Source organism: Schistosoma haematobium, chromosome 4, assembly GCF_000699445.3.
Source record: "Schistosoma haematobium chromosome 4, whole genome shotgun sequence".
Classification (NCBI taxonomy): domain Eukaryota; kingdom Metazoa; phylum Platyhelminthes; class Trematoda; order Strigeidida; family Schistosomatidae; genus Schistosoma; species Schistosoma haematobium.
The window spans coordinates 10,175,723-10,191,692 of record NC_067199.1 but is presented as its reverse complement, the minus strand read 5'-3'; the positions used below and the strand labels follow the sequence as shown (position 1 = coordinate 10,191,692).

The 15,970-nt window shown below is 40.2% G+C and overlaps 1 protein-coding gene across 1 annotated transcript; it reads left to right on the top strand.

The window, feature by feature from the left end:
* The first annotated feature begins 1,185 nt into the window (after positions 1–1,185).
* RPS15 (ribosomal protein S15) lies at positions 1,186–14,809 on the top strand. Its single transcript, XM_051215612.1, has 5 exons — positions 1,186–1,322; positions 1,359–1,444; positions 1,484–1,616; positions 1,647–1,944; positions 13,711–14,809. Exons 1-4 carry the CDS (start codon positions 1,320–1,322, stop codon positions 1,860–1,862), a joined length of 438 nt encoding a protein of 145 aa, XP_051066143.1. The 5' UTR covers positions 1,186–1,319; the 3' UTR covers positions 1,863–1,944; positions 13,711–14,809.
* The last annotated feature ends 1,161 nt before the right edge of the window (positions 14,810–15,970 follow it).

The following is a 15,970-nucleotide window of genomic DNA, read 5'->3' as shown; positions in this document are numbered from 1 at the left end:
TGTCGATGTGATATTCATAGATTTTAGCAAAGCATTTGACAAGCTTCCACACGTAGGTCTTATGCAGAAGCTCACGAGCTTCGGAATAATAGGTACTGTACATGCGTGGATAGGAAATTTCTCATGTGACCGCAGACAGAGAGTGAGGGTTAACGGAACGCTATCCGATTGGAAGCCGGTCAAAAGTAGTGTACCCCAAGGCACCATCTTAGGCCCCCTGCTCTTCCTTCTCTACGTTAATGAGTTACCACTGTTACTTAGGTCGTCGACATTATTGCTTGCGGATGACGTAAAAATCTGGAGGACAATAAAACGTGAGGCTGATCATCTGGATCTTCAAGCTGACTTAGACGATTTAGTTAGATCGGCTTGAGAGTTGGGCTTAGAAATCAATGCTAGGAAAAGTGTGCTAATGCACATCAGTCACGGTGGTAGTTACCGTTATACTATTGAAGGTAAACCTCTCCCATGTGCTCAAGAGCATAAAGACTTAGGAGTAGTATTAAGTCATGATTTAAAAACAACTACGCATTGCAAAGCAGCCGCTGTCAAAGGTTTTCGTGCGTTATGGTCACTTCGCCGAGCGTTCAAATCTTTTGACGAGGAAACGTTTCGAATTTTATATCCCACCTATGTAAGACCACATTTAGAGTACTGTATCCAAGCAGCTAGCCCGTGTCTGGTTAGGGATACTAACTCACTTGAGCGTGTCCAGCGTGTGGGAACGAAATTAGTGAAGGGTCTTTCTAGACTCCCTTACGATGAGCGTTTAAAACGCCTAAATCTTTTCCCCTTGTCGTATCGTAGGACACGAGGTGACCTTATACTGGCATTTCGTATCTTTAATTATGATTTGGGTGTTGATATGTCTTATCTTTTTGCTCCCTCCAGCACTAATAATCTCCGAGGTCATAGCAAGAAGGTTCATAAACCAATATCTAATAAACTTAAAGTGGGGTCCCGTTTTTCTCATCGAGTAGTCAATGATTGGACCGCCTTACCCGAACAAGTGGTATCAGCCTCATCAGTGAATACTTTCAAGGAGAAGCTGGACCTACACTGGAAAGCAGTGCGTCAGGATTAACACAGGTTTATCAACCTACTATAATTATTACTGGAGACTGAAGAAAGTAATCACAGAGTGTCCAGTTACCCAATATTTTAGTTTCTTGATTAGAAGCCTCACCCTAGTCTGTCTTTAAAATGTGAGAGATTGTATCAGTTAGCACTAGATTTTCACTTTTGGATAGCCTTGAAATCTTTAACTCACTTTTTTGTCGGAGGCGGCAAAGTTAGAAAGTCACGACCTGAGTTTCGTAATGGTAAGTTGCGGATTCTTATATTTCTAGCGCTCGTAGGCTGAAGAAACCGTCAAGAAACGTAGACCCTTCAAGAAGTTCTTCTATCGAGGTGTTGATTTAGACCAGCTTCTGGATATGAACTTGTGTGTAGTTTTTTTAATATGACCGAAAATTCTTGTTAGGGATCAATTAGCCCAGCTGATGCCTGCTCGGATACGTAGAAGAATTAAAAAAAAACTTCGTAATAAACACATGACGCTCCTAAAAAAGCTTAGGAAAAGCAAGAAAGAATGTCCTTTTGGTGAAAAGCCGGCTGTAAGTATCTATTAAATATATTGTCTTCAGGCTGTCAAAACTCATATCAGAGATATGATTGTTCTTCCCGAGATGATCGGATCAGTTGTTGGTGTTTATAACGGAAAGTCATTTAACACTGTCGAGATCAGACCTGAAATGCTCGGCCACTACCTCGGAGAATTTTCAATAACCTATAAGCCTGTCAAGCACGGCAGACCTGGTGTTGGTGCTACTCACAGTTCCAGGTTTATCCCTCTTAAATAATATGTCCATGTAATAAATTGCTGGTCAAATCATCCTCTTTTTGAATAGATGACTGTGATGACGTTAAATATGCTTATCGATGGTAAGCACATAGTTTCAGTATGAAGGCTGACGGATTGAGTGTTGTAACTGCTCCTAAGATTAGCGGGGTTTTGTTCAGACTATTAGGTGCGCTTTATGCTAATAATTGTCTTGCCAAGACATTCCTCAGTCACAGTAGTCTCAGTCTAGAAAATATAGAAGGGCGGGTGACCTGTTTTAGTCCAAGCGGCGTTGGTCTCAGCCGATCCATCTTTTGAGTGCGTCAAAAGATGAAGTTTTAACCACATGTTGAGTGGATGAGCTTCATTGTTGATAACTCGATGAGAAAGTTGATAAGCACTTGACAAATAATTTGGGTGGGACTATAATTTATTTAGGACCTAGAGACGCTGAAGTGATCTTGAGGATACCCACCTACTAACTAGGACCAAATAAGGTTTATAAACCAGGGCGAAGAACTAGAATTATGATTTATGGTTGATCGTTAAGGTTAGGAACTATATTTAGGGTTTTCATCACGAACTGGAACGATATAGCCAAATGGGTATTCCCAGGAATTTCTCGTAAATTTCGTTTTGAGAGAAAAGGATGTTGGTATGTTATTCGCTAGTTCATCATTAGAATATGTGGTCAAGTCACGTCTGCTCCTTCTGTTTAGATAGTCTCGTTTACGGGAGTTTTGTACTCTGTATCTTTGCCATCAGTTCATTCTCTTATTTTGGACGGGATGGATGCTTGTATGCATTATTCAGGTTTAGGCCAAATAAACACGGTAAAGTCTTAAAGGTCTCAACATCGACATGACCGCCGGCTCCACGTTATGACCAGAGGTTTCTGAGACCGTAGGCAGCTATTGCATAGCAAGGTGGAGTTTTCAAGTTTTAACCAACGATGAACTTCAGGTTATTGTTTCTGAGGAACAGGTTGCTTAATGTCACTTGTCATGTATGTATCTGTATTTTGATGACCAATGTGCATTATATCACACATGGGTGCCCTTATTGACAAATTTTAGAGTAACGAGATGGCTGCATGTCATTTTGAGGCTCTAATCTTTCATTTTCTCGCTCCCCATTTTTTCTTGATACCGTCAGCATATAACGAATTCGATGATAGGATAAGGTTATTTACATACTGTATGAATAATACGTACCGAAACTATCCCAGGACTCCACTAAGTACAGTCTCTCGGTTAGAACACCTGGGATTGATCCCCAACGAGGAAAGTTCTTATCCACATAAATAAGTTGCCTCTAATCCCGATATCATTTGATTTAAATAACAGGATGATGTGTGGAAGTTTATCAGAAGCCTTACTGCAGTCGATGAGGGCTACATTCATAGGTACCCTTTAGTCGATATAACACCAACTCTCACGGGCTTCCTGAAACCGTGCTACCTTTCAGAAAGGACCAGATTTTCGCCTAGATATTTCCGAATAACCTCTAAAATCTAAACAACCACGCTGGTTGGCCTTGCATATCTATGTTTCTCAGGTTTGTTTCGTACTTGTCTCGAAGACATGACTTAATTTGGCATTCTTCCAGTTCTTTACTAATCTACCTTGGGTTATAAGTAGATCGAAACATGTTTAAGAGATTCGCGATAGAAATCTGGATTTTTGAGAATCTAGGTTGTGTTCCATCGGGTCCAATGAATTAACCTATGCGAGCTTATTTAACTAATCAAAATATTGAGTTTTTTCATGGTCACGATGTCTAGAGTACGGATGCGGGGTTTATAGGAACCGGATGGAAAGGGGTCTCTACGGTATAGTATCTCTAAAGGTAGCTAGAGGATACTTGAGCTTCTTCGTAGTCGTCTTCTACAGGTGATGTAGTACTGTTGTAAACGAAGAACTCAGGTGGGCGAACCAATTTGTTCAGTTCGAAGTCACAGTGGTTCAGTAAAATGTGAAAACTATACATTAGATACGTAATTTGCACATTTTCGAACTTTTCCTTACAAACTTCATTGTTCCTTCATATCTGTTATCTCGATTGCTCTTAGTTTTCTGTGTTATCATTCTTCTGCTCTCAGGCACTTCACTTCTAACCGGTGCTATATACTGTTCATAACTATCAACATAAGTAACATGCATCACCGTATAGTCACATAATGCTGGGATGCCGCCTCTCCTTTTAGTTCATTGGTACGAATACAGGTGTTTTGAGTATCCTATAGACTACCACTACTTCATACAATCTTCTACACTTGCGTAGCGTTAAGGCACAAAAATGATAAACCATACATATATTATCCATTTGATAACGTGTTGACCCATTGAAAGAGTATAGTTAAAACGAACAATGTATTGCAAATAATTATCCAAACAAAAGGTATGATCATTTCGTCTGAATATACCTGACTGATCGCAATTGATTTGCTCTCAGTAGTTAGTGAGGCTCCTGAACTTTTACCGGAAGATTCACTTACTGACTTGGAATATACCGATGACATAGTTCTTTTTGGTGAAGACGCTTACAGAATGCAGTCTTCTGACCACTCTAATCAACAATGCAAACATATTCGGATGCGATTCCCTTCCTCGAAATGCAAAATGTTGCTTCAGGATTGGGTTGAACGGACACATGAACTAATGATAGGGAGTGGAGTAGTTGAGTGTGTCAACCGCTTCACTTATCTTGGGAATCTCATCAACTCTTGTATTCTGGTGTGTGGCGAAATCTCAGCACGGACAGAGAAGGCTCAACTAGCTTTTTCTAACCTGAGTCATTTATGGCGTAGGTGAGATGTCCGTCTATCAACCAAAGGACGTGTTTACTGCGCAGCAGTTCGTTCCGTCCTACTTTATGGCAGTGAAACATGGCCGCTAAGAGTAGAGGATAACAGTAGGTTACTAGTATTCGACCATAGCTGTCTTCGAAACATTGCTCGTATATCCTGGGACCACCGAATAAGTAATGTAGTTGTTAGGAAACGGGTACTAGGTAAGGATGGCAAATCGGTTGATGAAGTAGTGAGACTTCATCAGTTGAGATGGCCGGGACACGTGTTACGTATGCCCAACCACAGACGTGCTATGTTTTATAGTTTAGGAATAGGTTGGAATAAAGCTAGGGATCGCGAGACCAAACATGGCACAAATCCGTGAAGTCATTGACAAGTGGACTGAGCCACGTTGGCAGGTGTAGACCACCTGGTTGGGATTTGCGAGACGATGGCAACCGATGGTTAGAGACTTTGAATGACATGACTCAAAATCGTTTGCGATGGCGCAGGTGCATCCACTCTTTGTGTTTTCCCATATTCCAATCTTCTGAATTCTTCATGCCCTCTTTCCAAATTTATTTCACTGGATTATACTCCTTGAATAACATCTTCAAAAACTAATCTTTCTGATCACTGCTTATACTTTTACTACCTCTACCACCATGGGATTTGAATCGACAATTGTATCTCTCTGCTAATGTGGTATAGCAACTCGAACTGATGTACGTACGTGCGAAGTTGTACGTTGTGACTGACTGGGTGAAGCTCCTGTAAAAGTAACAGTCGAAATCCGTTTTCACCTCTATTAAGTGTTTATTGACCAATCTCTTCATAATCTTTTCTAAAGTAGCTATATCTTCTTATGCTTCACTGAATTCACTTTCTTTCATACCTTCATTTACATACCAATGAACAAATTGGTGTTCCGAATACATTAAATCAAGTTTACCATCCACTTTCATCCATGCTTCTGAAATTGCAGTTATATTACTTAGCATACGTACAGCTCTTTGATCTTTAGCTAAGTCATCATTATGTCTGGATGCTGGAGGTTGACAATTAACTGCAACTTTGAATCCAGTTGGACAACAAATTGGACCGTTCCGTTAGTTCTTATACTTGCGATGACCATATTAACATCTTTAGGAGTAACATCACGATATAATAAGCAATACGCCATATATTTCCCAGTACGTAGGTCACGTTTAATCATTTGAAAGAAAATTAAAGCAGTGATGGAAGTAAAAATTCAAGTGATCAGTCTCGTTAGATTTAAATAATTAGGTCTTCTTATGTTACGGCCCCCGAATGCCCGGGTACGGCCGAGGGTGGGAAGTCCGCTCTCCCTCCCGAAATCCTTTTACATGGCCACTCATATACAACCACTGCCAGGAAAGTCCTACTCACCGCCTCGAGGTGGGGGTTTTGTTTACGAAATTGAGAGGACAAAAGGCGAATGTCCGGTGCTTTCACCGGATCGATGGATATGGAGACCCACCTAGGGGGGTTGGAAGACCCTGATTTCGAACCAATGGTGAACATGGGCTCCAGGATTCTGAAGAACCAAATGGCGTATAAACCTATTGTTGGTCACCGGCTGCCACGAGAATGCATCTCCTTACGTTTCTCCGCTGTCTTATGGGTTGGACCTTTAGGTCTAAGACTCCGGGTGTGGCCCCCTTAGAAAACTACGTACTTCGGTTTGGGCACTCGCGCGGTATCCCGTCCCTCACACAAATCATATGTTAAAGTGTGGCGCATGTGTATTTGTTGCTCCCTCGTACTAACATTTGTGTTTAAATAAACAAATAGATGAATTTTCCTGAGAAAAATAGAATTCAACTGGTTTGTAACTGTCACATGTTAGTTACCCGCAAATATAGTAAATTGCCCGTTTATCCGCCACGAAAGCACAATCTGGATGCTCTAGTGTTGCATGGGTGATAATAATTGTATTGTATGTTTCAACATCAGTTGTAGCAATCTTTATTGCTGTATAAACAGCGAATTCAAGATTAAACTGTTTACCATATTCTACGTTCAATCTCTCCATTAACAATGATGTGATCCAGACCAAGTACCTCCTTCAAATGAATGAAAAATTAAGAAAACCGTACACTGATCAGCAGATCTTCTAATGCGATCCAGAACCAGGTTAATACTGTCTTTGCTAATCGTATAGTGGCCTCGAGGATGATTACTTGTCGCATCGTTTCCTGTGATTATTTGTTCTGGATGAAATAGTTGTTTGTGTGGATCAGTTCTCACTTCATCAATAACATTAGGTCCTAAATCTATAAATAAAACATTTAATGCGTATTTTCCGGAATTTTGCTGGAGAAAATTGTATTAAACATATTATCTTGTTGATTAAAGAATTCAATAGTTAGTATCAAACCATTTAGTTGTATACTATGTTCTAAACAATAAAGTTTACAGCATGCATTTCCCATTTGTACTCCAGTTTGTGTAGTGTGTAAATTTATATGTTTACGCTAAATTGAAATTTAACACTTACTAATTTAGCACAGACTACTTACCATATTACAGTTGAGTTAATGAAGTGTTCACAGGTTTTCGCAAACTTTAGTGACACTATATCTATATATATATATTACTCACGCTTGTTACTCCCAATGGAGCATAGGCCGCCGACCAGCATTCTCCAACCCACTCTGTCCTGGGCCTTCTTTTCTAGTTCCATCCAATTCTTGTTCATTTTTCTCATGTCTATTTCCATTTCTCGGCGTAATGTGTTCTTTGGTCTTCCTCTTCTCCTCCTTTGGCCTTGAGGATTCCATGTGAGGGCTTGTCTTGTGACGCAGTTGGGTGCTTTCCTCAATGTGTGTCCTATCCACTTCCAGTGCTTCTTCCTGATTCCTTCCTCCGCTGGAATCTGGTTTGTCCTCTCCCACAGTACGTTGTTGCTAATAGTGTCTGGCCAACGGATCTGAAGTATTTTGCGTAGACAACTGTTAATAAACACCTGTATCTGCTGGATGATGGCTTTCGTAGTTCTCCAGGTTTCTGCCCCATACAGTAGAACTGTCTTGACATTTGTGTTGAAAATCCCGACCTTGGTGTTGGTTGACAGTTGCTTTGAGTTCCAGATGTTCCTCAGTTGTAAATATGCTGCTCTTGCTTTTCCGATCTGCGCCTTCACATCTGCATCAGATCCACCCTGTTCATCAATGATGCTGCCCCCGAATGCCCTGGTACGGCCGAGAGTGGGGAGAGTCCGCTCTCCCTCTCGAAATACTCTCACACGGCCGCGCGTATATAGCCTCTGCCAGGGAAGTCCTACTCATTGCCTTCTCGTGGCGGGGGTGTTGTTTACGAAAATGAGAGGACGAAAAGCGAATGTCCGGCGCTTTAACCGGATCACAAACCAATGGTGCACATGGGCTCCAGTATCCTGCGGGAACAAATGGCGAATGAACCAATCGTTGGTCACCGGCTGCTATGGGATTGCATCTTCTTACGATGCTCCACTGTCTTGTGGGTTAGACCTTTAGGTCAAAGGCTCGGGGAGTGGCCCCCTAAGATAACCACCTGCTTCGGTTTGAGCACCCGGGCAGTATCACAGCCCACACACAAATGATGAACTCTCTATGTCTATGAAAACTACATTTCTCGCTTCGAAAAACAATCAATTGATTCAAATTATCATCATTACTATTATTGTCATTATTAATATTATTATTATTATTATCATTATTATTATTATTATTATTATTATTATTATTTTCCACATTATTCACCCTCTTTTATACTTATACAGCGGCTCGTCTTTGGTGGAAATTCGACTGTATCTAAACGTTCTCGAGTCACTGTCCGGTTGGAAATTGTATGTTACCACCGAATATGAGTACCGAAGCAGTTTTTCTGAAACCACGTGCACCATTCAAACTAGCTGCCTTCAACGTTCGCTGGCTATGTCTTTGGAAAGTATTAATATCGACGTTTGCTGTCTATCTGAGACCCGTATTCAAAACTCTGGTGAAGTACTACAAATTCGCTCTACATCTGTCACTTCAAAAAGCTTGTTTTACGTGCGCTTATCCGGGGACCCTGTGGCATCTTCGGCTGGTCTTGCTGGCGTTGGTGTCGCACTAAGCGCTAGAGCTGAGGCAGCACTAGTCGATTGGATCCCCATAAACAGACGGTTATGTGCTGTTAGACTAGAAAGTTCCATCAAAGTGAGAAGAAATCGGCGTGGGAAACGATGTCTTTTCGTCGTCTCCGCCTATGCCCCGAAAGATTGCAGCCCGGATGCAATCAAGGATGAGTTTTACCACCAGCTATCTGTTCTTCTCCAGAAAGTGCGTTCGACAGATATTGTAGTACTAGCCGGAGACTTGAATGCTCAGGTCGGGCGTCTAGGCACAGAAGAGAGTCGTTTAGTTGGCCGATGGGGACTCGTTGGTCGCAGGTCAGATAACGGGGATCGTCTACTGCAACTTTGCACAGACCACAACCTGTTTCTAGCTAGCACTAACTTTCGGCACAGTCATCGCTGATGTGCCACCTGGCGTCCTCCCTCTGCATCTCAAGCCTGGACTCAGATTGATCACATCGCGATCAGCTACCGCTGGCGTGGTTGTGTACAAGACTGCCGCTCCTTGTGGAGTACCTAACTGGACTCTGACCATGCCTTGGTCTGCGCCAATCTTGCCTTACTTTTCAGTGGCCAAAGAAGTGACCGCCATCAACGGATTGATATTAGCAAGCTGGTTGCAACTTCTGTTGCAAGTAAGTATCGAACCGAGCTAGCCTCTAGGCTAGCTACCATTCCACCGAAAAGTATAGATGAGCATTGGTTGCATTGCATGACGCCATCAAAATGGCGGGTACAGTCAGTTGTGGGTTCGCGAAACGTCCCGCTTATAAGCACTGGGTTTCTTCAGGCTCCTTGCAACTCATTGAAGCCCGTCGGTCTACTCCGGGTGACCGTGAGTTTGACCATAAGCGAAGGATGTTACGTAAGGAAATTGGGCAAAGCTTGCGTAAGGACCGAGAAGCCTGGTGGTCGAAGCGTGCTAATGAGGGAACGGAAAGGTACAATCGGAAGAAATCTTTCAAGTAAGGGAGACACAACCACTTTTTATGAAGAAAGTAAAAGAAGGTTACAGCAGGTTCGCCACTGGCTTCTATTCTGAGCCATATCTGATAACGTCTCTAGCCACTGTGTAGCACCATCTCTCAGACCCCGACCAGGGAGTCGTGAAGGACCAACAAAAGCCAGTCCTTTGCAGCTTTCTTTCATGCATGGGGTTAGCGTCCCCATCCCGTAGAAAACTAACTCGCTAAAAAAACGCTAACCAAAAAAATTATTCAAAATTATAATATATATATATATATATATATATATATATATATATATATATATATATTATATATGCCACGACACCATGTCATGCACTGACCACCTCTCCGCTTCTTCCAACCAGTCCCAGAGTCGGCAAATAATGCACGACGTGGAATTCTCTGGGACGACATTCGGAGAACATGTCCAAGCCACCGAAGTCGGTGTTTCAAGATGGTGACACCAATTGAATTATCATCTCTGTGCCCGAACACACGATACCGAACCTCTGCATTACTGACATGGTGTTGCCACTGGATGTCAGCAATCCTTTGGAGACAATGATGATCAAACACAGAGTCGTCCAACATCCTCAACTCGGAGAGACCAGGTTTCACAAGCATAGAGCAGAACTGCTCTCACCGACACGTTGTAGATCCGACCTTTTACAGCCAGACTAACATCACGAAGGCGCCAAAGGTGGCCCAGATTGGCATAAACCGCTCTGGCTTTCACTATTCGTGCATTGATCTCATCACTCACGCCACCACCAGCACTTATGCAGCTACCCAGATACACGAACTTCTCGACTACGTCTATCTGTTCACCGTCCAGGGTGAGTACAGGATTGGAATCCTGCCAGTCTTGTAGAAGTACTTTGCACTTAGAAGGTGCAAAGCACATACCATACCTACGGACACTGATTGCCAACTGATTAAGTGCGGATTGCATGCCTTGGGCATTATCGCACAGTAAGACAATATCATCCGCACACTCAAGGTCGAGAAGTCTTTCTCCAGGCAACAGATCCACACCACCATTACTTACATTCATCAGAGCTGTTTCCAGAATGTTATCGATGGCAAAGTTGAAGAGGAATGGTGAGATTGGGCAACCCTACCTAACCCCACTGCTCGAATATATATATATATATATATTCTGAACAATATAATTCAGTTAAATGTTTAGATAATCGGGGTCAACATTGGATTTTGTTTATTCAATTTATCAAACCATGAAATCAACACGATGGAGAATATTTAATGTTTGAAAGAACATATACAATCTGATGTTTTACTCAAAGATTTGATAGTTACATGTACTAAGTTTAATGGAAGGAAGAAAATTTTAGTTATAATACGTTCATTTATGTTCATTTGGTCCTACTTGCCTTAAATTACACCTTCAGAAATTCTTAGCACATTAATTCGAATACTTTTAATTATCATATACAATCAACAACATAATAATCATAATAAGATATCAATTTTATTAAAAGGTCATTTGTATTATACTTTTTTTTCATATGTAATAAACTAGAAGCAAGCTATATTTGTTCAACAAATAATTATAATAACTTGTGAAACCTATTCTCTTATATTGATAATGTTCCATATGTATGTATACTAGGCTATACATTTGAAAATCATTACATATACGACAGTAAGATATAAGAGATTGTTATGCGAAATTCTCGCCACTATACATCAACTTCATTGATTATGAAAAGGCGTTGGACAATGTAGATAGGAGAACATTATGGAAACTTCTTCGACACTATGCTTTACCTGATAAGATCGTCAATATAATCGGGAATTCATACAACGGACCACACTGCAGTCATGCATGGAGGACAGCCAACAGATGCATTCCAAGTAAGGATCGGAGTCAGATAAGGCTGTCTACTCTCTCCCTTCCTTTTTCTTCTGGTGGTCGACTGGATTATGAAGACCTCGACATTTGAGGAGAAACACGGCGTACAATGGACAGCTCAGAATCAATTAGACGATTTGGACTTCGCAGATGACCTAGCCCTCCTATCGCATACACATGAACAAATACAGATAAAGACAACCAGTGTAGCAGCAGTCTCTGCATCAGTAGGCCTCAGTATACACAAAAGGAAAACCAGGGTCCTCAAATACAACACGGAGAACACCAATTCAGTCACACTTGATGGCGAAACTCTGGAAGATGTAGAATCCTCCACATACCTGGGAAGCATCATCGATGAACAAGGAGGCTCAGATGCAGACGTAAAGGTGAGGATCGGCAAAGCAAGGGTCGCATTCCTACAATTGAAGAAAATATGGAACTCAAAACAACTTTCAACCAATATCAAAGTGAGAATCTTCAATACGAACGTCAAGGCAGTTCTACTGTACGGAGCTGAAACTTGGAGAACTACAACAACCAACATCAAGAAGGTACAAGTATTTATAAATAGCTGTCTACGCAAGATACTCAACATCGATTGGCCGGATACCATCAGCAACAGCCTTCTGTGGGAGAGAACAAACCAGCTTCCAGATGAAGAGGAAATTAATAAAAGACGATGGGAATGGATAGAACATACATTACTCAAATCATTAAACTGCATCACTAGGCAAGTCCTAACTTGGAATCCTGAAGGGAAGCGGAAAAGAGGAAGGCCAAAGAACAGACTACATCGGGAAATAGAAGCAGACATGAAAAGAATGAATAACAACTGGAAAGGACTGCCCAGGACAGAGTTGGATGGTGAATGCTGGTGAGCGGCCTATGCTCCTTCACGAGGAGTAACAGGCGTAAGTAAGTAAGTTATGCGAAATTCCATTCTCTTGTATTAAAATAAATTACAATGAAGTAATATCCAACGTTCATGTGAATGATCACTGTTGAAACCTGATATAGAATATCGGGTAAGAAATTTAAAATCAGTCGAAGAACCTGTGAATCTCCATAGATTATAGTGAATGTGAAGTGCATTACTTATGTTCAATAACTAATCTACTTAGGTGTTTGATGATGATTAGGTTAGGGGTAAGTTGTAGGAGAGTTATGGGTGATCAAATCAACAAATAGAATACTAGTTACCGTAACAATAATTACTATTCAATGACTGGTGCATTAGCAAGCATCTAGCGTAAACCAAGGATTCCTGTAAATTACAAACTTTTCAACTAAGTTATGGTGTACATTGATGCAGTTCTCGACAAATCTTCTCTGGGTAACAAGATGATGTTGATAGAAAAGAAAATGTTGTGTTCGCGGAAAAAAATAATCTCGACTATTGGATAAGACGTGGATTATTAGACGTATTATTTAGTCGTATTTAATAACGCCGTTTAGAGATAACGCGGAAACAAGTAGTGTAGTGAGTGAGAATATTGGTGGGCACAACCTAATATATGTGAACACTAAATTACAGAACGTTTTAGTAATATCTGAGAACCATACAGTAAACACTGAGTTTGCAAAATGTTAATCAATTGTTTCAAACTTGATTGTTCCTTTTACAAATATCAGTCAATCGTCTCAGACTTAATTGTTCCTGCATTTCCATATCAATTTCTTTCTGTTCCTGTTCTTTCCTCCTCGATCTTCTTGACCTCCTGCTGCCAGACATTCTATTCCTGAATAGCGTTATATACTACTTATGTCGATATAAAATTTAAACGTTGATTTCATTGGAGAGTAAATGACCTATATATATTATATCCTACAATTGTTTATCAGTTAAATGACCTCTAATCATGCTCATTCCCATGTTCAGTATTTTTTATGTAGGTGTGCGACTTTTTAAGAGGAGAACTACTCTGCAAATCATCTACTTTTTCTTCTTATGTCAATAATTCGGTCTCATGCACAGCCATTAACGAGCCACATTGTATAATACCAGTCTGTCAGATGATTTCATCCATTAATTTTGACAGTTTTCAGACGTCTTTTGATAAAAGGCTAATTCATAACATTTTTGTTTTCGATTGAAATCACCAACCGATCTAGGTTAAACAACCATTGACAACTTAGAAACACTGGACAGATCTTTCATCATAATATGGGACTCCTCAGCACTGCATATCCACGACCTCGCAACTTGGGATGGATTTTAATTCAAACATAGTTTACGTTGACTGGCAGTCTTTTTTATCTCTCTACAGCAGTTTCACTGTATTTTTATGTGAAAACCAGGCAAATTACAAGGAATAAGGAATTGTCAACTTGTTGGTTGATGTTACTTTCGTGATGTGTGTTTTCATACAGTTTGGGGTATATAATACTATTGATTTATTCAACTAATTAAGAGTAAATCGCATTAATAATGAATGTGCTTTAACAGATCAAACAATGTGAACATGCTATCATTTGTCTGCATTGACATGGAGAAAGGGTTCGAGTGACAATTAATCACGCAAACCGTATTGTTGATGCTAAAAACCTGGATCACTTTGGTAAGAAGAGTATCAAACGATAAAACAAGTGCGTTGGCTAATTGAATCGTTATATGTAGTAAAATGATACGAATATGTAAAATGTAAATACTGTTAGGAAGGAGTAAATATGTGACTCAATAATTCACTTATCCCAAGCAAGCAAAAAAAGTTTGAAAATAAAAGGTATGTGGTGCGTGCTACTTATATTGATCAGAAGATGAGGGGAAGATAAAAAAAAAGAAGAGCGAGAACACAATGGAATTTGTTAGAAAACTCATGAGTAATGGAATGGGAGACAATGGATTAATATTTGCAACAGAAACAGTCCAGTTTGATATGATGCATTAATATTTTGCAAATTGACGATTTACTATATGGTATTCAGAGTTTATTGAAATAGTCTGTAATTTTCGTGCTAAATACATTCGATTGTCCCCACCTGTGTTCTTGTTCACTACAGGTACAGTAAAGTATATAGGGAGACTATCTACTTTTCTTTTTTACGTCGAATATTTAACGGAAATTTACAGACTTATTTTGTGCAAAGTATACAATTCGAATATGCCTCTGATGTTTACATACTTTTTCATCATCGTACCACAGATAAAAGTTAAATTGACAACAGTAGTGAAATATTATTGTGTATAAATTGATAAATTTCTGAAAACCAAACAAAAGCTTTGTTTAACACGTGTTCAGACAATATAGGTGGCCATGGAATCTCGACAGCATTAACTAACTGTATCACAGTTAATCGATGCATTTAAATCTATTGAAAATGTGGATTGTAAGTATGTGTTTAGTTATTGTTTAGTTTATATTAACTACTACCTAACTCAGGGTATACAAACCTGATTTTTTTAACCACATAAGTAAATCACATATATAATTGTATATTTTTGATGTGGTTGTCAGTGAGTCAGTCACTCATCATCAACTTGGATCCTGGCATAGATGTGCCCTGACCCAAGTAGCCATACCCCATTGTTACGACGGGATGAAACTAGCAAAATGAAGGGTAAAAGTGGTCGGAATAATGTGGTAGCGGTAGTTAGGCATATGTGACACGTCTCAACCACATCAATCATTGAAGATCTATAATCTGATCAACCGATGTACCATCTTTATTTAGTACTCCGTACTTAATCTCGACATTGTTTACTCGGTGGTTCTACGAAACGAGAACAATGCTTCAAAGGCACCTGTGATCAAAAATTTGAAACCTACTCATGTCTACTACTTTTAAGTTCAGTGTTAAAGCGGAGTGCTTGACAGTATCCACTTCCTATACTTAAAAAGACGGACATCTCTACAACCCCACAAATGATGCAAGTTGGCAGAGATCAGTCGAGATTTCTGACTTCGTAGGGAAATCTCATCAGGTGGCAACGTACCCGGAATGATGAGACTTCCAGGTGATAAGTGAAGTAGTCAACACACTGAACTTATTCACACTCTATCATTAGTTTAGACGTTGACGTAGACCAAATTATCAGTTAGTTATCTGCTGTCGATTTATTTGTAGTGTCACTAAATTCTCACATGCAGCCTTGCCTTCTTCTTAAGGTCGGTCATTACCAGTCCTTATTTACTGATGAGTGAACATGTAGCGAGTCGTATCTGCAGGATATAATGAGTAGCCACAATAGTATCTTGCCAAGCTATTACTATTGTTATATGATATTTCACACAAGATAGGTCCTATGATATCGAACTCGGTTATTTGCACCGTATGAATTCCCTACACACGAATAACATTTAGACCAAACTGCAGTACAACAGACACGACGTTTTATCAGATTAAGGAGGACCACACAATGAAATGAGAGGTT

Excerpts from the sequence above, each read along its gene's own strand:
- RPS15 (XM_051215612.1), top strand. Across the intron at positions 1,445-1,483 it reads CAGCTTCTGGATATGAACTT|GGATCAATTAGCCCAGCTGA; the intron begins GTGTGTAGTTTT and ends AATTCTTGTTAG. Across the intron at positions 1,617-1,646 it reads CTTTTGGTGAAAAGCCGGCT|GCTGTCAAAACTCATATCAG; the intron begins GTAAGTATCTAT and ends TATTGTCTTCAG.